The sequence below is a fragment of the Balaenoptera musculus genome, chromosome 2 (assembly GCF_009873245.2).
Source record: "Balaenoptera musculus isolate JJ_BM4_2016_0621 chromosome 2, mBalMus1.pri.v3, whole genome shotgun sequence".
In the NCBI taxonomy this organism is placed as follows: Eukaryota; Metazoa; Chordata; class Mammalia; order Artiodactyla; family Balaenopteridae; genus Balaenoptera; species Balaenoptera musculus.
Genome location: NC_045786.1, coordinates 100,440,962 through 100,466,672, shown reverse-complemented (window position 1 = coordinate 100,466,672; position 25,711 = coordinate 100,440,962). Strand labels below are relative to the sequence as shown.

The following is a 25,711-nucleotide window of genomic DNA, read 5'->3' as shown; positions in this document are numbered from 1 at the left end:
AACTAAAAATAACCAAAGAAGTCATAATTTTGGACAAGTTAATTTAAAGAGCAAGTAAGTTATTCAGTAATCTAGAGACAGTGATGACACACAGGGGAAAGAAAAACTTTCTCCCTGTACCCTCCTAAATAACGGCTGTTAAAGTTGCAATACACAGGCAAATCAGACTGCATAAGGGCAATGTTAGAGATGTTTGGCATCAAGTATAGTGTGTGAAGATGTGCTACTAATGAGATGTGCTGGAAGCCCAAGTACACTGATTTATAACACATACTAATCCACAATTAATACTTTTGGTTCAGACAGTTTTTTGAATACATCCCTCAACATGACAGCAGTCACACTCACACACTTGAATCCTAGGATATGAAAGCCATAGTAGTAGGGAAAAAACTGTTCTTTCAAAAATCCCAATACATCATTTTCATTTCAGGGTTAACACTAGACATTTTACAATTTTAAACCATTTTTCAAGTAAAATTGATTCAGATGATAAATCTTACTTATTCAGGGGAAATGAGGTCTTTGTTGGTGAGTCTTTAGCCAGAAGAATGGAAAATAAGTACTACCCAAGTGTAGCAGGGAATAGAGTTACTTATGTCTCCCCTAACACCATGCCCATGAGCTTGGGTAAGCCTGATAATGTCTTGCCCCTTACCATGGTCAAGCCCCCACTCAGGAGCCCCCCGCCCTGCTCCATCAAGCCATGGGTCATGCCCACAGGCATGTCCAATGTCTGGACCCCATACTGGGCTGAAAAGCTGCCATCCTGAGAGGAGGAAGGGTCTGCCAGGTCATCAAAGTGGCCAACCACATCTGAGACAGCCAGTGAGGGATCAGAATCCAAGGAGATAGGGGGGATTTCAAATTCTTCATCACCCAGGCTTGGTGTATGGAACGTCTGTAGGGAGGAAAAAAGGGAAAAAGACTTAGTGGGAAGAGGAGGAACTGCATACTGCTAAGTGAAGAACATGGCTGAGTACTGGAGATTCTCAGTGTACCTCTTTTTGGCCTGGATCCCATTTCTGTTATCAATTTCCTAGGACCTATGTAATTTTACAAATCTTCCTCATATCCTTGGCCATATGTCACATACAAGGCTGCCAACATCAATCACAATTTTCAATTCTTTTATCTCTTTTCTACCTTTACCATCTTGGTTGTCCTAAACTATTTTGCCTATTGGTCTAATGAATGATTCTTTCAGCACCATTAGTAGGGACCCAACCTTTATAACCTGTTTAGCTATGATGCTTAAAATCTCTCTAAAGATTCTAATAGATAGCAGTTATTTCATACTTACTACACCTGAACTGTTAGACCACAGAAATTCATTGTCAACCAGACAATTATACTTTGACTGTTGTTTTAGGTTCCTTTGAAGCAGATCCTAAAAGGATCATGGGAACTTTATGCCCTCTAAAATATATGCACTTAAGAGTTTCCCACCTCTTCTCCATTTTAGAAATCATGATACTAACAACAAATAAGATTTCCATTTGTACAAGATTTTTGGAAAACCCAACAATGCGAAGATAAGGATAATAGTGAGGAGAAAAACCTTCATTAAGAGATATAGCCAGAGGGCAAACTGGTTCTCTAACAGTTCCTGAACACATTCCTGTCTTGCTCTGAACAAGCCTTCCTGCAAGAAAGGAAGAAAAAGATTACTCCAGCTGAAGACCCAATCCCTTCCTCTGAGTCCAACTACAATAATAATATACTATTTCTATTCTGAATGAGGCCACAATTCACGGAGCTAACAGACCAATGTCTGACCTAAGATACATTAAATGCTATGGTTCCTTTTGACACTAAAAAACTAAAATGGCAGCATCTGCAGCAATAGAGCATTAATAATGGCAAGAGACTTTGGTGTCACAGAGATCTGGGTTCAAGTCCCTTCTCTGCCACTTACTATATGACCTTGAATGGATTTTCCTCATGTATAAAATGGGACTTGTAATGGTAATCTCCTTATATGGTTATTATGAGGATTTATGGGATTTAGTACACAAAACTTTATCACATGGCCTGATATATATAACTGCTTAATGATAATATTCATATCCTAATCATTATTAACTTGCCACCTGCCCCAACCAATTACCACAGATTGCTGGAATTTTAGAAACTTTAAATTCTATCAACCTTGTCACATGGCACAGTAAATACCAACTGATTCAGATCAAATTAAATAGGTACCCACAGTTTTGGGGTTTTTTCATGATTAAGTAAAGCATTCTTTAGGAATTCCTCAAGGTTTTTCCAAACCCAGAAAGGGTCTCACTAATATCACCATTTTTAAATTTTGCTAGAAAGAATATTTCCAGCTAGTAAAACTAGGGAGAAAGAGTATGTCTGTGAAATGCTCGATTTCTCTGAAATCACATCACACTGAGAGAAGTTTCCTATACGACAAAAAGATATGTATATAGCTTCATTTCTATATTTTCCTCCTCCAAGAGCCTTACTATTTTACTTAGCATGGTAAAAATTTGTGATATAACATGAGAGGAGCATACATAAAGAGCACGGGAGCAGACAATTCTTTAGGAAAAACTAAAACTCTCCCCAAGAACTGAACTTTTCTCAGTACACAACTCACTTTTGTTATTGTGTGGAAGTTCTTAACTTCAGGTCCATGATTTTTTCCTGAGATTTCAGTTTAAGTTCATGTGTGCATTTTTCAGGAAGAAGAGTACAAAGATTTTTACCAAATTCTCATGCAAACAAACAAAAGTTACAGGGGCAGGAAAAAGGACCTGGGGAAACATTTACTGTACTAGATTAATAGTTGTATAATAGTGGTCTGCAATTTTTTAAGAAGATACAGCAAAAGTAAAGCAAAAAATGACTATCCTATTCTGCTTACCACAACAAATAAAAAAGCAACTCTGCCAAGATATGAAAATGATACTATTAATGAGAACTGAAAAAGAATAAAAACTCATATCCAAAACAAGAGACCAGCGTTCTGCAAAGGACTAGCCCTCATAAACTATCTGGTGTGCTCTCATGGACTACACTAAAAAACCAGACATGTAGAGACTCCATTGTAACCAATTAACAAGACATTCTTTCTATGTACCACCCCCCGGAATGTGGAAACAGCTTTGTTATTCAGTATCTGTGGCTTTAATGGTGTTTTTTTGGATTTTGTTTTATTTGTTTCTTCCTTTAAAAAAGAAGAGTAAAATAATGGCAATGCTCAAGAATACAGAAAGGTAAACCACACACATACTAGAATAGAGATCCACTCTAAATCTTTTACTACCACAAGTTATCTGTAAGATTATGGGTAAATCCAATATCTAAAGTTATTTTATTTTAGTGGATTCACCACATAACTAAATCATACTCTAGACTGTCAAACATAAAATGAAGATAGAACTGTAGCAAATATTAAAGTAAAAATAAATGATCTGGACACAGAAGGAGGAAATAGGAACATGATGCCGCTACCTTCTCAACTCAGCTTTTGTTTCCTTCTCTGTTAAATTCCTGGGCCTTTATGAGGAAGAAAGCAGTTTGGGAATTACAGTTTGTAAGCAAGGATGCTTAGCTATTGAGAGAACCAAAATATAAAAAAATACCATTTCCCTACCTTTTCACATTCCTCTATATCAAAACACACAATCCAGTATCTCTTTTTTTTTTTTTTAATGAGAAGAATACCTTTTTTTTAAAAATTTATTATTATTATTTTAAATTAATTTATTTAATTATTTTTGTCTGTGTTGGGTCTTCGTTTCTGTGCGAGGGCTTTCTCTAGTTGCGGCAAGTGGGGGCCACTCTTCCTCGCGGTGCGCGGGCCTCTCACTATCGCGGCCTCTCTTGTTGCGGAGCACCGGCTCCAGACGCGCAGGCTCAGTAGTTGTGGCTCACGGGCCTAGTTGCTCCGCGGCATGTGGGATCCTCCCAGACCAGGGCTCGAACCCGTGTCCCCTGCATTGGCAGGCAGATTCTCAACCATTGCGCCACCAGGGAAGCCCCAGTATTTCTTTAAGTACTTTCTTGTGTAGATTATTCATTTTAAGGAAATTTATTTTAATCAAACACCTATTTATTCAACATTACCCCGGTACTAGATTATTAAAATAGTTTAATTGTTCTTAAAAACTAATACAGTAGTGAAAATTTTAACTATTCAGCCTGAAATCATTAACTGGTTCTAATGATTACTTTTCCTAATTAAGGATAGTTATCTTTATAACTTATTTCCCCAGAGTGCTCAAAGCACAATATCATTATTTAAGTGCCAACCTAAACAAGAGAAACAGAAAGATTAAACTCCCTTCAGATTATACAGCTTTCCTATCTCAAGCAATGCTGTAATAAATGCTAAGCCTTCCTCTCTGGACACGTACTTTTAAAAAATTATTATTATTTCTTATTTTACTGAGGCATAACTTATGTAAAGCACATACATTTTAAGTGTATGGCCCAATGAATTTTTACATACGTAAACACCCCATTAACTACCACCCAGATAAAGATACAGAACATTTCCATCACTCTAAAAGGTTTTCTCATGCTCCTTCCTAGTCAATACTCCCTTCCTTCCACAACAGGTAGCAGTATTCTGATCTCTATCAGCATAGTTTAGTGTTGTCTATTCTTGATCTTCATTAAAAAATGAACTCATGGGGACTTCCTTGGCAGTCCAGTGGTTAAGAGTCCACGCTTCCACTGCAGGAGGCACGGGTTTGATCCCCGGTCAGGGAACTAAGATCCCGCATGCTGTGAGGTGCGCTGTACCCACCCCCCTGCCAAAAAAAAAGAACTATTATAGTGTCTACCCTTTTTTGTCTGGCTTCTTTTACTCAGTAATATATTTTTGAGATCACCCAGGTTGCATTTATTAGTTCATTCTTTTTTATTGCTGTGTTGTATTCCTTTTAACAAATGTATCAGTTTATAGACATCTGGTTTTGTTTCCACTGTTTAGCTATATAAGTAAAGTTGCTGGGAACATGTTTCGGTTAGTATATGCACTCATTTCTCTTACGTATATATCAAGGAGTGGAATTACCAGGTCACAGGGTAGGTATATGTTTATCTTTAGTAGATACTGCTAGTTTTCCAAAGAGGCTGAATCAATTTAAACTCTCACCAGCAATGATTAAGAGTTATCTATATCCTTGCCAACTCCTGGAATTGTCAGTCTTTTAAATTTTCAACATTCTGATGGGTGTGAAATGGTATCTCATTGTGATTTTAATTGGCATTTCCCTGATGAGTGACAATGACGATGACACTTTTTCATACGCCTAATGGCAATTTGGATATCCTTTCTTGTGAGGTGCAAGTTTATTTATTTTTTTAAATTTATTTATTTATTTTTGGCCACGTTGGGTTCGTTGCAGTGCGTGGGATTCTCATTGCGGTGGCTTATCTTGTTGCAGAGCACGGGCACGAGGCGCGTGGGCTTCAGTAGTTGTGGCATGTGGGTTTCAATAGTTGTGGCTTGCGGGCTTTAGAGCACAGGCTCAGTAGTTGTGGCGCACGGGCTTAGTTGCTCCATGGCACGTGGGATCTTCCCGGACCAGGGTTCGAACCCATGTCCCCTGCACTGGCAGACGGATTCTTAACCACTGTGCCACCAAGGAAGCCCTGAGGTGTGAGTTTAAATCTTTTGCCCATTTTAAAATGGGATTCTTTATTTTATTCTGCAGAAGTATTTGAATATATTCTGAATATGAGCCAGATACATGTATTAAAATATCTTCTCCCAGTCTGTGAATTTCGGGAATTCCCTGGCAGTCCAGTGGTTGGGACTCGGTGCTCTCACTGCCAGGGCCAGGTTTGATCCCTGGTCAGGGAACTAAGATCCCACAAGCCGCATGGTGCAACCAAAAAAAAAAAAGCGTTCTTAATTTCAATGAAGTCCAATTTTTCAACTTTTTTATGGTTAGTACTTTTGTGGATGTTTCTTTTTCTTGCAAGAAAACTCTAAAACTTACTCTTCTAAAAGAAAAAAAAAATTTTAAATTACCTTTATCTAGTTCTAAGACATATGTGGGGTGGCTCACAGTAAGACCAGAAACAACAAAAACCACAAACCAATTGAAATAAAGGAAAAACAAACAAACAAAAAAACTGAAACAACAACAACAAAACCAAACAAACAAGAGGGGAAAGAAACGTGAAGAAGCTGTAATGACAAGGAGAAATGTTAACACTGACAGGGCTCTAGGCTAAAGGAATCCACTGAAATTTAATTATGAGCTTCTTGGCAAAATAGTTTTTTAAAACATTTCTTAAAGTCATAAAAGCAAAAACAAAGGATAGACTCAAACCCGGAAAGTTTCTTGATGAGCCCAGTGTGAAATTTACAACACTCTAAATAAAGAAATTTAAGGACTTCCCTGGTGGCACAGTGGTTAAGAATCCGCCTGCCAATGCAGGGGACACGGGTTTGAGCCCTGGTCCAGAAGATCCCACATGCCGCAGAGCAACTAAGCCCGTGCGCCACAACTACTGAGCCTGTGTTCTAGAGCCCGCGAGCCACAACTACTAAGCCTGCACGCCTAGAGCCCGTGCTCCGCAACAAGAGAAGCCCAGCACTGCAACAAAGAGTAGCCCCCCCTTGCTGCAACTAGAGAAAGCTCTGCAACTAGAGAAAGCTCTCGCGCAGCAATGAAAACACAACGCAGCCATAAATAAATAAATTTAAAAAAAGAAATTTAAATTTTGGAGACCTGATTCAGAAGAAATTGGCAATGATGCGTTTTCATGTGGATGAGACCAATGTTAAATTTACAACACTCCAAACAGTGAAATTAAACCATGGAGATATCACTCAGAAGAAACTAGCAATGAGACCACAAAGCATCAAACAGATTTTTGTTTTATATTGTTTCTAAATTTGCGGCTTATTTGATTCACACTTTCCCCAGCCTAGGAGAATAATAATGAATAGTAATCACGATAAAGCAGTTAAAAAAAAGCAGCAAATGCTCCTTGCCAATCTAATTCTCATCCATGAAAACATTAAATTTTGTTACAAGTTCATTCAACAGCAATTGATAATTCTAGATACAAAACACTGATGCAGATGGTTTACACAACGTTTTTAAAAAAACTAAAATCCTCAAAAGAGAGTAAAAAGTTCAAGACTTCAGTTTCTCAAAGACCGAAAAATTTATTTTTCTGTTCCATCTTACTCTTTTTCCTTGCCGAAGCAAATGATACACACTTACGACAACATTTCAACTGAAACTTTTCCACGAATACTAAAAGACCTCACCATGATCATTACTTCTACTTCACATCATCATAAGAAACTATTATTACAGCCATTTGACAGCTGGGGAAACTGTGACATACAAGGGTGAAGTAACCTGCCCAAACTCTGAGTCACTGGCAAACAAATGCAGGGTCTACTCAACTCCCTTCATGTTTTCTGGCAACTATTACCTTTCATCCTGTCACTAGCAAAACAAGCTAATACCATATAAGTAAACATAACTATTAACTTTTCCAAAAATCACTGGGTAGTAAATTTAACTGAAACAAAGACCCCTTCAACAGTATGTTTTAAGAATGAACACATTCCACAGTTAACCTGTTAGGTAAATTCCTTCCCTCTCTCAAATTTCTTTGGCTTAAGCATTTTCTCCCCGCTGCGATCTCCCAAGATTATTGTAGTTATTTCTCTCCCACGAAAGGAGACAATTCCACTCTGTATTCCAATCCAGAATCACTCTGAAATAGGTTCGCTCTTTTCCAACGTCCTGCTTTTCTGATGACAGCAGCTTCCCGGGCCTTCCCCATAGTCTTCATAGCCTATGGAGGCAGCTGCCACTTTTCTCCAAACATCAATCGCGGCCCCCCTTTCCCAACACCCGGCCCCTGGCGTCCGCGCTCTCCTCCCCACCACCCTGCCCCGCCGCTGCCTCACGCCCTCCCCCCGCAGCGTCGGCAGCTCATGCTCACCTCGGCTCCTGACAGGAAGGGGTGCGAGGGCCCTGTGATCGTCAGGTAATTGTCATTTCCTCCGGGAAACTGGAAACCAAAAGAAAGCCGCGGGGATAAGTTAGGAGAAGCAGGGAGTTAGCTCGGAGCGACAGATTCTGACCCCGAAATTATGACAACACTCCCCAGACCCCGCTCTCTCTCCCCTCCCGTCAGCAGCCTCTCCGCCCGGCTTCCCGCCTCTGCTTCAACCCCGTTAGCCGCGCTCTCTCGCCAGCCTTCTAAGCTCTGAGGAGCCTACCTCCATCTTCACACAACGCCTACCACGGTCTCACTACCCTCATCGCTCCCACCGCCCCACTGGACACGGAACTGCCGTCACTTCCGCAACGACGTGCGTCGCTCTCCGCTGATTGGAAGGAGCGCCGTGGGGCTGTTGCGAGTCAGCCCGGGAAGGTCGAGCGCACTGAAAGGCTAGCTATCGCCCCCTGGACCTTGGTGGGATAATGGCAGGTAGGAGTGTTACAGGCGTCCCCGGAGGTGGTATCTGGGTATTACCGTCGCTCCGGCCGAAAGGGGATTTCGAGGGAGAGCAATAGAGACGTGATCTGGGCTAGAGGGGCCGGAGGTCGATAGATTGAGTGGCTAGAGAGGCCGGAGGTAAGGGGCTGTAGAAGTCGGGCGGACCCGGAATCCAGAGGAAACGGGACCATGACTTATGCTTATCTCTTCAAGTACATCATCATCGGGGACACAGGTAACCCGCGGGCGACAGCCCTCAAGCTGGGGCGGGGATTCGAAGCACCGAAATCGGGTCTTGGGGGCGGGGCTCATTCAGTGGGCTGGGCGATTAAGTGAAGCGGGGGCGGGGCGGGCGGCCGGGGGCGGGGCTCGGGGCTCGGGGTTCCGGGCTCCGGGCTCCGGGCTCCCCGCTCCCCTTCCCGAGTCCCGGACGCCCCGACACTGGACTGTTCCCGGACGGCGTAACTCCTAGAACGTGCGTCCTTTTCTTTCAGGTGTGGGGAAGTCATGTCTCCTCCTGCAGTTTACAGACAAGAGGTTCCAGCCTGTCCACGACCTCACAATAGGTAAGTGCATGTACCTGTCCTAGAATAGGTTATGAAATATGTCTAGCTAAAGTGGAAAGTTAGCAGCCTTTGGTGTTCGAAGTAAAAGTTACCTCTCCCTATTTTTGAACTAGTCTAAAGTTATGTTTAGTGAAGTGTGACTAATCAAATGCTGATAAATTGGGAGTAGTGTAATGGGGAGTAAGTAATTGAAAGGTAACTTTAAATTTAGAGATGAGCGTGAGGTATGGATTAGTTGCTGTAGGATTTTTTTTTTCCAAATGCAATTTGTATGTCTGTGGAAAATCCCACGGAAACATAACTATTCAAAAACTCACCTTGCTTTGTGGTAAATTAGTGCGAACCTCACATGTGTTTTTTCAAAGTAATCACTATTATATAGATTTTGTGTGTGTGTTGGAAAAGAGGAAGCAAATTGAAGAGCCATCCCAGACTTAGAATTAAAAGGTACATGAAACTAATAACTTTTGTTTTAAAGAAAAGAGTATGATAGAGTTCAGAGACACACTGGTGATCCTGGGAAGTATGAACATCTTCCACACATTTGTGATAAGGCATGGCCTGCTGGGGCTTTAACAACCCCTTCCCCATAATCTCCATAACTCAAGCCCCCCAAAAAATATATGTGTAAAACTAGCCTTCTTGCCATGCAGATGCAGTTTCAGAATAAAATCCCTAGCTCCCATTCTTACTATATTGCCACTTCCAAGTCCCACCTTATGGAAGTCTAAGCTACTACTGATCCCAAAGGACTTATTCAGAAATATCTAATGAGGTTAGAAAAGGATTTAGAGGATAGTATCAACAGGAAAATATTTTTGCAAATGATTATTAAGTGCACAACCACTCTGTGCTAGGTGCTAGTGATACAGTGCTTAACAAGGCAAACACTGTGCCTACATTGAAAGCTCCAATGTAGGAGGTGGGGCTGGGGGCATATAATGACAAGTAAATTTAAACTGCAAAAGAGGAAAAGAGGTACCACCTCTATCAAGAGAGGCTGAAAATGGAAGAATGAGCAGGAGTTTGCCAGGCAGAGGGGTTGTGGAGATGAGGGAAAAGTGATCAGGGCAAGAAAGAATAACATGTGCAAAGGCTCAGGAATAACAGAGATCAGGCTACATTTGGAAAACTGAAAGTAATTTAATATGGTTGGAGCATGGAATTTAAAGTGGAGAGTGGGAAGAAATAAGGCTAGAGAATATATTGCGGAGCACAGGCTCCAGACGCACAGGCTCAGTAGTTGTGGCTCACGGGCCTAGTCGCTCCGCGGCATGTGGGATCTTCCCAGACCAGGGCTTGAACCCGTGTCCCCTGCATTGGCAGGCAGATTCTCAACCACTGTGCCGCCAGGGAAGCCCCAGGGATGCAGTTTTGAAACACCTGAAAGTAATGGGAGCAAATGACAAGTTTCAAAACAGAGGAATGAAGTGATCAATCAAGTTTTCCCCAGAGTCCAGTATAGGCTCTGTTTCTTTCTGAATTCAGTTTTCTGTACCAAGATAAACAAGGCAGTTAGATAGAAAATATGTGCAAAATATGAAGGTTTCTGTGTAATTAGAGGAAGTTGCATAAAAGGGGACAAAAGTGTTATTTTTTAATTCTTCCCCATTGAAATTCCATTCTTCTTGTCCAGAAAGAAAACAAGATTAGTGACTTTTTTTTTTTAGTAACTATCACTATTCTTTTTTTTTTTTTAAACCATATTTTATTTATTTATTTATTTATTTTTATTTTTGGCTGTGTTGGGTCTTCGTTTCTGTGCGAGGGCTTTCTGTAGTTGCGGCAAGTGGGGGCCACTCTTCATCGCGGTGCGCAGGCCTCTCACTATCGCGGCCTCTCTTGTTGCAGAGCACAGGCTCCAGTCGCGCAGGCTCAGTAATTGTGGCTCACGGGCCCAGTTGCTCCGCGGCATGTGGGATCTTCCCAAACCAGGGCTCGAACCCGTGTCCTCTGCATTGGCAGGCGGATTCTCAACCACTGCGCCACCAGGGAAGCCCACTATCACTATTCTTGATGAAGCAGTCCAGAGTAGTAAGAAGCAATTTTTTAATTTGTCTTATTGACGGCAGAACTTTAGAGTTGAGATTCTGGTCCCATTGTGCCTGGGGCCACTGAATAGCAGAAGCTAGATTAGTGCTCTTTCTTACTTGGAAATCAGAAGTCCTGGAGTAAAGTACTGTATAAAAATAGAAAATAGGACAAATTGTTTGACTTATCATCAAGTATTTTTAATGTAAGTAATCTTCAATTTTTAAGTTTTGTCCTGACATTACCTTGAAAGAAGCTGAATGCCAGGTAAGCCAAAATCTTTATCAGACTATCTGTTTCCAAACTCCTAGGAGGAAGGCTGTTTTCCAGTGAACTCTGGGAATTATTGGAGACCTGAAATGTTTCATTCTTGAGAACCTACTTCTTAGATAGGTGCTTTTCTAAAACAAAAATTCTAGAATTGCAAAAAGAAATGTTGCTTCATATAGAGGACTAGAGAGTGACTTTGAGAAAATATTAGGAAATATTTTCAAAATTTTTAGAAGTTTTTAAAAAAGTTACAAAATTAAACATTACCTAATAACATTTAAGCATTAAATAATAATGCTAAAAATTTATTCACCTTTTCCTTGATTTCTTAATTAGTTTTATCCCCATGTCTGCTTTTTGGTTATATTTCCGAGGTCATTATCTAGAGCACAGTTTTTAATTCTAGAAGGTAAGTAAAACTTCAAGGAGCACAAAATGAATTGGAGCAAATAGGCAGCTGTAATGTGCTTAGTGGTACTAAGTGCAGACAGAGGATGAGTCTTTAGCACATTGAGGAAAAGCATGAAGCTCTCATTCAACATGGCTATTGTTCATTCTTTCTCTTGGTTTTCACTGACAGGTGTGGAGTTTGGGGCCCGTATGGTCAACATTGATGGAAAACAAATCAAACTGCAAATCTGGGATACGGTGAGAGGAAACAAAAATACTTTAGTCCTGAATATAATAGTAAAGGCTGATGCAGGGGCAAAGGGCTATGATGGTGGGGCTAATGGTGGAGATCAGAGTAGTAGAAGAGTGAAATCAAAGAGATAGGGAAGCTTTCACTTCCATCTGTAACAGTTACAAATTCTGAATGCCATATCTTTTTGTTTTAAATTACCCAAATAATGTATGAGTTTGCTTTGTAAAAATATTGATTAAATAATCCCAAATTCGGGAATTCCCTGGCAGTCCAGTGGTTAGGACTCTGTGCTTTCACTGCAAGGGCCCAAGTTCAGTCCCTGATCAGGGAACTAAGATCCCACAAGCCACGCGGCATGGCCAAAAAAAAAAAAAAAATCCCAAATTCATTTGTATTTTACTTTGGAATGCATTTTGATTCTTAGGAAATGAGCCTATCTGACTTTGTAGGAATGGATTATATATCTTGAAACTATATATAATCTGATGCTTCTGTTTGGGGGAGATTAGAAAGCTGTTAATTCTCTTTATCTCTATCTTAATTCTTTGCTGCTTCAGACTTTTTTTTTACTGGGGATGGACAAAGATACCTCAGACTGATGCAGACCAACCCAAATTGAACTGCTCACTCTTTCTAGCTTATTGGCTCACAAACTTTGGTTCAGGAACTTGGATTGAGATTAAGAAGTAAAGTGATTTGATTTTTTTTTTTAAAGATTTATTTTATTGATTAATTGATTGATTGATTGATTGCTATGTTGGGTCTTCGTTTCTGTGCTAGGGCTTTCTCTAGTTGTGGCAAGCGGGGGCCACTCTTCATCACGGTGCGCAGGCCTCTCACTATCGTGGCCTCTCTTGTTGTGGAGCACAGGCTCCAGACACGCAAGCTCAGTAGTTGTGGCTCACGGGCCCAGTCGCTCCGCGGCATGTGGGATCTTCCCAGACCAGGGCTCGAACCTGTGTCCCCTGCATTAGCAGGCAGATTCTCAACCACTGCGCCACCAGGGAAGCCCTGATTTTTTTTTTAATAGATCTTTATTGGAGTATATTTGCTTCACAATACTGTGTTAGATTCTATTGTACACCAAAGTGAATCAGCCATATGCATACGCCCTCTTGCATCTCCCTCCCACCCTCCCTATCCCACCCCTTTAGGTCGTCACAAAGCACCAAGCTGATCTCCCTGTGCTATGAGGCTGCTTCCCACTAGCTGTTTTACATTTGGTAGTGTGTATATGTCAATGCTACTCTCTCACTTCGTCCCAGCTTACCCTTCCCACTCCCTGTGTCCTCAAGTCCATTCTCTATGTCTACATCTTTATTCCTGCCCTGCAACTAGTTTCATCAGTACCACTTTTTTTTTTTTTTTTTTTCATATATATGTGTTAGCATTCGGTGTTTGTTCTTCTCTTTCTGACTTACTTCACTCTGTGTGACAGACTCTAGGTCCATCCACCTCACTACAAATAACTCAATTTCATTTCTTTTTATGGCTGAGTAATATTCCATTGTATACATGTGCCACATCTTCTTTATCCATTCATCTGTCGCTGGACATTTAGATTGGTTCCATGTCCTGGCTATTGTAAATAGTGCAGCAAGGAACATTGTGGGACATGTCTCTTTTTGAATTATGGTTTTCTCAGGGTATATGCCCAGTAGTGGTATTGCTGGGTCATATGGTAGTTCTATTTTTAGTTTTTTAAGGAACCTCCATACTGTTCTCCATAGTGGTTGTATCAATTTACATTCCCAGCAACAGTGCAGGAGGGTTCCCTTTTCACCACACCCTTTCCAGCATTTATTGTTTCTAGATTTTTTGATAATGGCCATTCTGACTGGTGTGAGGTGATACCTCATTGTAGTTTTGATTTGCATTTCTCTAATAATTAGTGATGTTGAGCATCTTTTCATGTGCCTCTTGGCCATCTGTATGTCTTCCTTGGTGAAATGTCTGTTTAGGTCTTCCACCCGTTTTTTAATTGGATTGTTTGTTTTTTTGATATTGAGCTCCATGAGCTGTTTGTATATTTTGGAGATTAATCCTTTGTTGTTCATTTGCAAACATTTTCTCCCATTCTGAGGGTTGTCTTTTTGTCTTGTTCATGGTTTCTTTTGCTGTGCAAAAGCTTTTGTTTCATTAGGTCCCATTTGTTTATTTTTGTTTTTATTTCCTTTATTCTAGGAGGTGGGTCAAAAAAGATCTTGCTGTGGTTTATGTCAAAGAGTGTTTTTCCTATGTTTTCCTCTAAGAGTTTTATAGTGTTTGGTCTTACATTTAGGTTTTTAATCCATTTTGAGTTTATTTTTGTGTATGGTGTTAGGTAGTGTTCTAATTTCATTGTTTTACATGTAGCTGTCCAGTTTTCCCAGCACCACTTATTGAAGAGGCTGTCTTTTCTCCATTGTATGTTCTTGCCTCCTTTGTAGTAAATTAGGTTACCATATGTGCGTGGGTTTATCTCTGGGCATTCTATCCTGTACCATTGATCTATATTTCTGTTTTTGTGCCAGTACCATACTGTCTTGATTACTGTAGCTTTGTGGTATAGTTTGAAGTCAGGAAGCCAGATTCCTCCAGCTCAATTTTTCTTTCTCACGATTGCTTTGGCTATTCGAGGTCTTTTGTGTTTCCATACAAATTGTAAAAAACTTTTTTTAATTCTGTGAAGAATGCCACTGGTAGTTTGATAGGGATTGCATTGAATCTGTAGATTGCTTTGGGTAGTATAGGCATTTTCACAATATTGAATCTAACAATCCAAGAACATGGTATATCTCTCCATCTGTCTATGTCATCTTTGATTTCTTTCATCAGTGTTTTATAGTTTTCTGAGTACAAGTCTTTCACCTCCTTAGGCAGTTTATTCCTAGGTATTTTATTCTTTTTGTTGCAGTGGTAAATGGGAGTGTTTCCTTAATTTCTCTTTCTGATTTTTCATTGTTGGTGTGTAGGAATGCCAGAGATTTCTGTTCATTAATTTTGTATCCTGCAACCTTACCAAATTCATTGATTAGTTCTAGTAGTTTTCTGGTGGCATCTTTAGGATTTTCTATGTACAGTATCATGTCATCTGCAAACAGTGTCAGTTTCACTTCTTCCTTTCCAATTTGTATTCCTTTTATTTCTTTTTTTCCTCTGATTGCCATGGCTAAGACTTCCAAAACTATGTTGAATAAGAGTGGCGAGAGTAGGCATCCTTGTCTTATTCCTGATCTTAGTGGAAATGCTTTCAGTTTTTCAACATTGAGTACGATGCTTGCTGTACGTTTGTCATATGTGGCCTTTATTATGTTGAGGTAGGTTCCCTCTATGCCCATTTTCTGGAGAGTGTTTATCATAAATAGGTGTTGAATTTTGTCAAAAGCTTTTTCTGCATCTATTGAGATGACCATATGGTTTTTATTCCTTAATTTGTTAATGTGGTGTATCACATTGATTGATTTGCTATATATTGAAGAATCCTTGCATCCCTGGGATAAATCCCACTTGATCATGGTGTATGATCCTTTTAATGTATTGTTGACTTCTGTTTGCTAGTATTTTGTTGAGGAATTTTGCATCTATGTTCATCAGTGATATTGGTCTATAATTTTCTTTTTTTGTAGTATCTTTTTCTGGTTTTGGTATCAGGGTGATGGTGGCTTCGTAGAATGAATTTGGGAGTGTTTCTTCCTCTGCAATTTTTTGGAAGGGTTTGAGAAGGATGGGTGTTAGCTCTTCTCTAAATGTTTGATAGAATTTGCCTGTGAAGCCATCTGGTCCTGGACTTTTGTTTGTTGGAATATTTTTAATTATGGTTTCAATTTTATTACTTGTGATAGGTCTGTTTATATTTTCTAATTCTTTCTGGTTCAGTCTTGGAAAATTGTACTTTTCCTAGAATTTGTCCATTTCTTCGTGGTTGTCCATTTTATTGGCGTATAGTTGTTTGTAGTAACCTTTTTTTTTTTAAGATAACTGCAATTTTTTTTTAATTAATTTATTTATTTATGGCTGTGTTGGGTCTTCGTTTCTGTGCGAGGGCTTTCTCTAGTTGTGGCAAGCGGGGGCCACTCTTCATCGCGGTGCCCGGGCCTCTCACTATCGCGGCCTCTCTTGTTGCGGAGCACAGGCTCCAGACGCGCAGGCTCAGTAATTGTGGCTCACGGGCCCAGTTGCTCCGCGGCATGTGGGATCTTCCCAGACCAGGGCTCGAACCCGTGTCCCCTGCATTGGCAGGCAGATTCTCAACCACTGCGCCACCAGGGAAGCCCGTAGTAGTCTCTTATAATCCTTTGTATTTCTGCAGTATCAGTTGTGATTTCTCCTTTTTCATTTCTAATTTTATTGATTTGCGTCCTCTCCATTTTTTTCTTTATGAGTCTGACTAAGGGTTTATCAATTTTGTTTATCTTCTCAAAAAACCAGCTTTTAGTTTTATTGATCTTTGCTATTGTTTTCTTTGTTTCTATTTCATTTATTTCTGCTCTGATTTTTATGATTTCTTTCCTTCTACTGACTTTGGGTTTTCTTTGTTCTTCTTTCTCTAGTTGTTTTAAGTGTAGGGTTAGATTGTTTATTTGAGATTTAAAGTGATTTGATTTTAAAAAGCATTTCTGATGGCCCACTGGAAGTATTTTCATATGCTAAAGTTAAATGCTGCCATATGATTCAACCATAACACAGGCCTCCCTCAGACTTTCCCTTTTAGTTCCTAGAAGGCCACAAGGAAGGAAGCTTTCAACCATAGCAGAAGACAAGAAAAAGTAAGATAAAAGCAAAACAGGAATCAAATAATTTAAGACGTAAAACCATTAGAGGATAAATAAAATTTAAGTGAGCTCTTGGAGGGAAAAAACATGTTTTAAATCTTAAAGTTTTGTTACTATTACCAACAAACTTCTTTAGAATTATTTTTGGATTTTGATGTTCTAAGAGGCATGCAACTCATTAAAACATTTGTATGATTCCTATTTTTTAATATATATTTTTATATTTATTTATTTTTGGCTGTGTTGGGTCTTAGTTGTGACATGAGGGATCTTCATTGCAGCATGTGGGATCTTTTGTTGTGGCGTGCGGGCTTCTCTCTGGTTGTGGCCTGAAGGTTTTCTCTCTCTAGTTGTGGTGCGTGGGCTCCAGGGCGCGTGGGCTCCGTAGTTTGCGGCACGTGGGGTCTCTCGTTGAGGTATGTGGGCTTAGTTGCCCCACGGCATGTGGGATCTTAGTTCCCCAACCAGGGATCGGACCCATGTCCCCTGCATGGGAAGGCGGATTCCTTACCACTGGACCACCAGGGAGGTCCCATTTGTATGATTCTTTTTTTTTTTTTTTTTTTTTTTTTTTAAATTTTATTTATTTATTTTTGGCTGTGTTGGGTCTTCGTTTCTGTGTGAGGGCTTTCTCTAGTTGCGGCGAGCGGGGGCCACTCTTCATCGCCGTGCACTGGCCTCTCACTGTCGTGGCCTCTCCCGTTGCGGAGTACAGGCTCAGTAGGTGTGGCTCACGGGCCCAGTTGCTCCGCGGCATGTGGGATCTTCCCAGTCCAGGGCTCGAACCCGTGTCCCCTGCATTGGCAGGCAGATTCTCAACCACTGCGCCACCAGGGAAGCCCCTGTATGATTCTTATAGTAAGAGATTCTTGTATTGTTGGAAAAGTAACCTTAGAATTAGTGTACTGGAACACTCTTCTCACCTTCAAACCTGGGTTTAGGTTATATGAAATAATGTCTAAGAAAACAAGCTTTTGTGCTATGAAGTACTAAGCTCCTAAGTTTATTATTATTTTTTTTTAAACATCTTTATTGGAGTATAATTGCTTTACAATGGTGTGTTAGTTTCTGCTTTATAACAGAATGAATCAGTTATACATATACATATATCCCCATATCTCTTCCCTCTTGCATCTCCCTCCCTCCCGCCCTCCCTATCCCACCCCTCTAGGTGGTCACAAAGCACCCAACTGACCTCCCTGTGCTATGCGGCTTAAGCTCCTAAATTTAAATTATGGATTCAACATATATAGAGTTTATAACTTTTGGCCAGTTACTGAACTGGCCTTTGAGCCTAATTCTTCCCATTTGTGATATAATTAGTATCATTACTGTTACTGTTATTATACTATGAAAAAGCTATTTATTTTCCTATGTCCACATCTTAGTTTTCCTATCTTTAAATTATGAACAGTAGTCTTCCTTCCTAAACTTTATGTAGGAATATGAGGATAAAGAATTTCAAGAATGTGAAAACTTTTCTGGGAGGATAGGTTCAGTGCTCAGGGTATTCATATTTAGATGATTTTGCTTCCTTTAATGAAAAACCCAAAAAAACCCAAAAACTTCTTCCATCAGGAAACCAAAAGTATCCAGTATATGGGGGCATTAATAAATTGCTCAGTTATAAATAAAACTTAATATCTTGGCCCCAGTTGGAAATGAGATTAGAGTATAAACAGTTGGGTTTGTTTTAGAAAATCTCTGTCCTGGGCCCTGGGCTTCTTTCCCTATTTGTTATTCCTGTTTGCCATGACAAGATCCCAGCAAGGGACATCTTGGTAGTCCTGCCTTTATTAGTGGAACACTAAAGGTCAATCAGCATATGCCCAATTTAAGTGCTTTGTATCTAATTTTCTACATTGATCCATCAAAATGAAACTTCCATTAGACAGGGCATTGGCATTCTAAGATAATTTTCCGTTTTATAGGTAAAGGAATAGAAACAGAAAAGAAAGGTTAATGTGATATGTTCAACGTCATATGGGATTGAAAATACTCTGAGTTTCTAATTCTATTTCCAGTTCTTTCCTAGGGGATATTGGGAAATGTATGGGAATGTCTTTGATTGTCACACTGTGGGGCACTACTAGCATTGCGACGGGGAGCCAGCGATGCTAAACATTCAGCAATTTGATGGACAGTCTCATAGGAAGAGTTGACCCACCCAAAATATCCATTGCACTGTCATTGAAGAATATTGATTTCCCACCTGGACTTCTCCCTGGGCAGTCAGGTTTCCTTTTCCCTAATTCCCTTTTCTTAATAGAAGTTCTTTGGTAAAATTCAGTCCTTTGTGTTAGAGTGGCATGTGATCAAGTAACTTCTCTGGAAATAACCTGGTTTTGTTGGGATTTTTTTTGTTGTCACGTTGATGGAAAAGGCTGGACAAGAATCCTTCCGTTCTATCACCCGTTCCTACTACAGGGGAGCAGCCGGAGCACTGCTGGTGTACGACATTACAAGGTGAGTCACGTCTGGTGGGTGAGAGGGAGATTCTTTCCTCTGTTCTCAAAATCTTTTTTATCTACTGAATCTAGTTAGAATGCTAAAGAGGAAAGCCCTCTCTAATGTTTTTCTTTACACATATAATTTTCCCCCTTTTCCCATACCTTTGGAATCGCTTTGGCATTTTGAAATAAGCCTTTGACCCACTTTCTAAGCTTTTCTGTTGTAGGCGTGAAACCTTCAACCACCTGACCTCGTGGTTAGAGGATGCCCGGCAGCACTCCAGCTCCAACATGGTTATCATGCTGATTGGGAATAAGAGGTAAAATTTTATGTGTATAAATAATAAGTACCAGGAGTCATCTAGGTACTCTGGACATTGGATCATTTGGGTCCTAAACTTTTTTAGTTTAGGTACATTTAGTGTCTCAGTTAAAAAAAAAACAAAATTATTGTGGTAAAATATACGTAACATAAAATTTACCATTTTAACCATTTTTAAGTAGATAGTTTTGTGGCATTAAGTATATTTACATTGTTCTGTAACCATCACCGCCGTTCATCTCCAGAACTTTTTCATCTTCCCCGACTGAAACTCTATTACCATAAACAGTAACTCCACATTCCCCTCCCACCAGCCCCTAGCAACCACCATTCTACTTACTGTCTCAATAAAGTTGACTATTCTAGGCACCACATATAAGTGGAATCATACAATATTTGTCTTTTCATTACTGGCTTATTTCATTTAGCATAACGTCTTCAAAATTTATCCATATTGTAGCACGTGTCAGAATTTCCTTCCCTTTTAAGGGTGGATAGTAATCCATTGTATGTATTTACCACATTTTCTTTATTCATCCATTGATGTACACTTCAGTTGCTTCTACCTTTTGGCTATTGTGAATAATGCGTCTTGTCAACATGGGTGTACAGATATCTGTTTGGGTCCCTGCTTTCAATTCTTTAGGGTATATACCCAGAAGTGGAATTGCTGGATCTTGTGGAAATTCTGTTTAATTTTTTGAGGTACCGCTGTATTGTTTTCCATAGTGGCTACACCATTTAACATTACTAACAACAATGCACAAGGGTTCCAGTTTCTCCACATCCTCACCAACACTTGTTATTCTCAATAAATTTTCTAAGGCACCCATAGGCCAAAAGACATACCTAATAGTTTTGTTATTAAATAGATCTAAACAATATAACAAGTATTTTTGTCATAACAACTAAGTGAAAAATGAAAAACGTAAATTAAAAGAAAAAGAATTTTTTATTTCATAAATAACCATAATGACAGCACAGCTTCTCAAACCTCGGAATCAATATTGGACACTACCACTCTCCGTTCCAAATTGGTTTTTGTGCAGGGTTTGCTTTTTGTCACAGCAACTGCCAAAAAGTCAGCTTTGCAAAGATGTGCAAATGTTGAATGGAATCTGTCAGGATCTGATGGTGACATTGCCAGTTATATCAAGCTTGTAATTTATGTGGTGTTCTGATGTTGAGTGTTGCTGTGTTTCCCTTGAATATTTAAAGTAACCTGTGGCACCCTTGTGAGTTTGTAGTAGTGCCTAAGGTGCACCGTTTGAGAACTGTGGCCACAGACTAATTGTATTCATTTATTGGTTCAACCTATTTATGGAAAACCTGTTATGTCTTAGACATTGTGCCAGACCCTGAGTGTGCAAGGTGAAAACAAAGTCCTGCCCCCATTCCCATGGAGCTTACAGTCAATGGGGACATAGCTATTGAATATAAAATGATTTGTGTCTGATTACAAATTATGATAAATGCAGTGAAGGGGAAGAAAAAGGGCACCATAAAAAAGAGTACCAGGGTACTTATTTTTGATTTAGAGTTGTAATTTAAGCTGGAATCTGAAGGATGTGCAAGAGTTCAGTGGGCAAAGATTTTAAAGAAAGGTATCAAATAGGGGTAACAAACTGTGTGAAAGCCTTAAACTGGGAAGAAGCTCGATAAGTTTATAATGTTGAAAGAAACCGGGTGCGGTTGGACTAAATCAGAGGGAAGTGGTGCGAGATGAGGTTGGAAAAGAAGGCAGGGGCCAGATCTCATCATGGCACTTACTGATCTGAGAGAGGAGTTTGGATTTTATTCTAAACACAGTAGGAAGCATTTAAGAGTTTTAAGCAGAGAAGTAGCTTGATCAGGTTTTAAAAGATCACCCTGGAGGGGAGCAAGGGTTGACGTGGATCTCGTCAGCAGCAGTCCAAGTGAGAGAGTGGTGGATTAGACTAGGTCGATGGCACTGAGAGAGAGAAAAGGATGATTTTAAGGTACGTTTTGGAGGACCTCGCTTTGGGGTGGATAGGGTATTTGGAGTGAAGGAGGAAAAGGTGTTAATAATGTCTTGGTTTTTGGCTTGTGCCATTTATGGAGATGTGGAAGCTTGGGACAGAATCAGGACATTTCATTTTGATGTACTTCTGAGGTGCCTTTTCCACATCAGAGTGGAAATGGAGGACAGACAAATGGACAAACTGATCTGGGGCTTAGAGGCGTGCCTGGGCTAGAGGTACAAATTTGGGACTGTTGCCATTTAGGGTTAGTTCTTCTCTGGTCTTCACACAGCTGATGAATAATAAATCTACATTTTGCAGGTTTGTTGTTCTCTAATGGACTTACTCCTTGATTTTTTTTTTTATGGTGAAAAACTGGAATCCTCCCAAATGAAAATTTCCAATTTGAAAAATGAAAATCAGACAGTTCACCATTGCCTTATTCTGCAGCCTTTTATCCTGTCTTGCATAAAGTCTTTCCATGCCACTTTATTCTTTCTCATTCCTTGGCTCTGTCTTCACATCCTCAGTATCACCTAATTTTATCCGTATCATTTTCTCTGAATCCCTCATTTCCCTAGTGGCAGGCTGCTACTTATTATACACATTAATAATGAGACTAGTGAGCGTTAAGGCAACTGTGTTCTCCCTATTCCTGGCTCTCTCTCTTCTTGTGGATTGACTCTAGTAAAGAGGAAGACACTTATCACTATGGGATTTGACATCTATGACTTTTCTACTTTCCAGTAACTGGAATTTCCCTTTCCTCTTCTTTCCTTTGCTTTAACTGGATCTCATTCAAAAAAGAAGCATAGGGCATAGACCTTGAGTAACTAGGGGGCTTGCCTAACCTCTTATAAACCTTTTTCTCTGTAATAAGAGTAAGGTATTATCCTCAGCCATGCAGCAGCTGTCAAGAATCTGATCTGAAGAATATTTTCCAAGAGGCTACAGAAATCAGTAACCCTATACAAGGAACATCATGCAGGAACTACATTCTTTATGGATTAACTGGCAGTTGAAACAGCTATGGGATTCTTTTAGAACAAGAGTTTCTTCTTTCACTTGGATCTTTTTTTAGTTTTCTCCCCAATTAATCTCTTGCAGTGACTTAGAATCCCGTAGGGATGTGAAGAGAGAAGAGGGAGAGGCCTTTGCTCGGGAACATGGACTTATATTCATGGAAACGTCAGCCAAAACAGCCTGCAATGTTGAAGAGGTACTATTTGGGAAAAAGTAGGGAAAGTTTCCAGAGATTATACCATACCTTTGTCCTTTTATTCAGAATTCTCTTCCCTTGTAAGACATGGGTAAGAAAAGGATGTCTTATGGTCGTAGTGACCATATGTCTCCCTTTAAGGGAATTTTTCCATTTCTTTTTCCTTGATTCCTAAGGCTTTACTTTTATATTAGATAACATTAATTGGTAAGTGTGGATTGACACTACTGTTATTTGTAAATCAGTAGAACTAATGGATTCCACTTTAGTCATTCGTAAGCCTGATACTGACTGTATCTTCAGTAACTAACTGAGAAGAGAGCATGTTTGTTTTATTTGCAGAGGGTGCCAACGTAGGAACCCTAGGTATATCGTGTGTCAGTACCAAAATACCGTAGAATCCCCTTTTTCTTTCTGAAACTACTCTCAATGGCTTTTACAGGGCCTTTGGGGGACCGTCTGTATTTTTACTCCATTCTCCTAATAGTTCCTAATTCACCTTTGAAATCCAAATCGGAATAATATTTGTATTCTCTTTTCTTAATCTCTCTAGCTAAACTTGAGCCTAATACTATGGTTTATGTTTCCTTTAGGCCTTCATTAACACAGCCAAAGAAATATATAGGAAGATCCAGCAGGGTTTATTTGATGTCCACAATGAGGTGAGATAGGGTGGGGGTCTGACAATTAACTTTGTTTTGTCTTCAACAGGATAGGAAGCTCCCTAGAATGTAAGCACTTCCTATCTAACATGATACTATTTGAAGCTATGGCAATTCATACTTGATTTTTTTTTTTTTTAATGTAGGTACACAGAAACCTGTCATCCTTTTCGTTTTTTCTCAAGTCTGAGACCCAGAATGCTTAAAGAGATTATTAATTGGTGATCTAAAAGGTTTATACGATATGGGAGATTTTCTTTTCAACCTCAGTTTTTTACTATTCCAGAGCTTGGGGAAGTGTGATTCTTAATTGCTGAGCACGGCCATTTCTATAAAGCAAATTTGGGGTCAAAACAGAAAAAAGAATTATATGCTAATATGCTGCCACTTCTCTTTTACCTCCTCTTACTCTTACCTCATCACATCCTGATTCTGCACGTAGCTATGAAACTTAAGTATAACAGTCACTTTAAAAATGGGCACAAAAGCCACTTCTAGTCATCGATAATACCAGAGCTGGTCATCTTATCTTCACTGTCACAGATTATCGTTCCACAGCAGTCTGGCTAGAGTGCATGGTTACCTGCCAAGGCCATATCTACTTCTAGAAAATGTGATTAATGATTTCTGCTTTTACCCCTCTCCTTTCTCCCACTTAACTTTCACACTGAGGTGGGAACTACTGCCTCTTTTCTTCTACAGGCAAATGGCATCAAGATTGGCCCCCAGCAGTGTATTTCAACATCAGTGGGACCCAGTGCATCCCAGCGGAGCTCTCGTGACATGGGGTCCGACTCTGGCTGCTGCTGAACATCTGGCCTGGACTCTTTTTTCCTTCCTGGAACAGTTTCAGATCAGTAGGCTTAAAGAAAGAGGTCTTACTTGCTTTGGCTGAGAAAAGCCTCTTTTCAAGGTGTGATGTTTTGCCTTTCCACTTAAAGACCAGGGGAGAATTTGGGCCCTTATTGACCTGTCCTTCTTCAGGGACGTGAGCATTCCCTATAGACTAGGGCTCTTCTCATCCTTCTATTTTAATTTCTAAAGTGTTAGGATCAAAGCTGATTGTCATGGTAGTTCAAAAATAAATTCTTTTATAAGCATATACAATCTACTCCCCACCAAGAATTAGTAACAACGGTCTAGGACCTTCTGCTTGAGCACTTGAGATTACTGGGATCCGGCCGGCCTTTTGACCGTAGATCCTCAGTCTTGGGATTTCATTGAATTTTTTCACTTGCCACGTCATAAGATTTGTTGCAGATAGCAGTTCCTTCTACTTGAACTGCTCAAGGATGCTGAATACTTCTCCATCATCCCATTGCTAGTTTCTCTGTCTTAGAGTAACTACAAAATTTTGAAAGCAGTGGAGTTGCTCCTGGACCTGTAGCCACTTACTATCATTACCTAGAGAAAACATCTTTCCCTGTTCATTTTGTTTTAGGGACCAGACCTAACATTAGTAAGTCAGTGTCTTTCACCAAATAGACTCCTACCGTTTCATCACACACACTTCTTAAGGAGACCTATTTAGACTTTCTACTGTAGTCAAGCTAATCTGCTTACCGGACATGACATATTTGCTTCCACTCCTATGCCTTTGCACATACCCTACTCTCCACTAACATTATACTCAAAGCCCACATTTTTTTCCTTCAGAACACCTTCTTTGACTGACCTAGGGACTTCTGAACAATTATTGACATAGTACCTTTTAGCTTTCATATATTGTTTATTCATATGTATATTTATTTGTATTTATGTTACTTTGTAAATATGTTTTATAGTAGCTTTGTGTGTGGAACCTGTCTCCCCGTGTAGGTTGTAAGCTCCTTGAGAGTAGGAACCGTGTTACCCTTTTAGTTTTGTAAACCACTTCCTCCACCATTCCTTCACAGTGCCTAGTGCTACTCATGTGATCACTGAATTTGACTGACATACTTAAAGACCTGGAACAGGTTTATCTTAGGCTGCAGAGGAAACAAAAGGCCTTAGGGTCATCTCTTTGTAATTCTGTCTCAATCTCTTCCACCTGCTTACCCTGGATTCTGTATTGCCCTTCTCCCTCTCCTCTCTCTCCCTTCCCTGGCGCTTCACCTCCATTCCATGCAGCATACACTAAGGCTGCCTGCTTCCAAGCAGTCAAATGAGTGGATACTTCTCCAGCCATTCTCCTTTTCAAGAGCATATAATACTATCCTAGTCAGCTTTGCCTTAGCTTCACTCATCATGCAGCCTTCTGGGTCAGTTGCTATGTCATTTTGACTTGATGTCCCGTTCTCTTCCACAGCACTGAGGTCTCGTGAATTTTCCTCATTGTTTTGTTGTTGATGAATTGTTTCATAATTAAATATATGCATGTATCCAAGCTGC

The 25,711-nt window shown here is 40.0% G+C and overlaps 2 protein-coding genes across 4 annotated transcripts in view; one reads left to right on the top strand and one right to left on the bottom strand.

Moving 5' to 3' along the window:
* The window catches only part of TOX4 (TOX high mobility group box family member 4), a 15,386-nt gene extending 7,048 nt beyond the window's left edge, over window positions 1–8,338 (bottom strand). The window contains exons 1-4 of one of the 2 annotated variants that reach the window (XM_036844832.1): window positions 8,222–8,338; window positions 7,942–8,010; window positions 1,562–1,645; window positions 659–901 (exon numbers count right to left, since the gene is read on the bottom strand). In XM_036844832.1, coding sequence (XP_036700727.1) covers window positions 659–901; window positions 1,562–1,645; window positions 7,942–8,010; window positions 8,222–8,227 — 402 coding nt within the window. In that variant the 5' untranslated portion in view covers window positions 8,228–8,338. The remainder of the gene's footprint in view (window positions 1–658; window positions 902–1,561; window positions 1,646–7,941; window positions 8,011–8,221) is intronic. The other variant, XM_036844833.1, reaches the window with a different exon arrangement.
* On the top strand, window positions 8,320–25,711 carry RAB2B (RAB2B, member RAS oncogene family). Of its 2 annotated transcripts, none has more exons than XM_036844835.1 (8): window positions 8,320–8,677; window positions 8,937–9,008; window positions 11,890–11,957; window positions 19,090–19,172; window positions 19,384–19,476; window positions 22,568–22,679; window positions 23,273–23,341; window positions 24,044–25,711. In XM_036844835.1, exons 1-8 carry the CDS (start codon window positions 8,632–8,634, stop codon window positions 24,149–24,151), a joined length of 651 nt encoding a protein of 216 aa, XP_036700730.1. In that variant the 5' UTR covers window positions 8,320–8,631; the 3' UTR covers window positions 24,152–25,711. The 2 variants fall into 2 exon arrangements, with proteins under 2 accessions (XP_036700730.1, XP_036700731.1); XM_036844836.1 differs by having other exon boundaries at window positions 8,376–8,433.

Excerpts from the sequence above, each read along its gene's own strand:
- RAB2B (XM_036844835.1), top strand. The coding sequence starts at position 8,632 with ATGACTTATGCTTATCTCTTCAAGTACATCATCATCGGGGACACAG. Across the intron at positions 19,477-22,567 it reads ATGCTGATTGGGAATAAGAG|TGACTTAGAATCCCGTAGGG; the intron begins GTAAAATTTTAT and ends AATCTCTTGCAG. Across the intron at positions 22,680-23,272 it reads CAGCCTGCAATGTTGAAGAG|GCCTTCATTAACACAGCCAA; the intron begins GTACTATTTGGG and ends TGTTTCCTTTAG.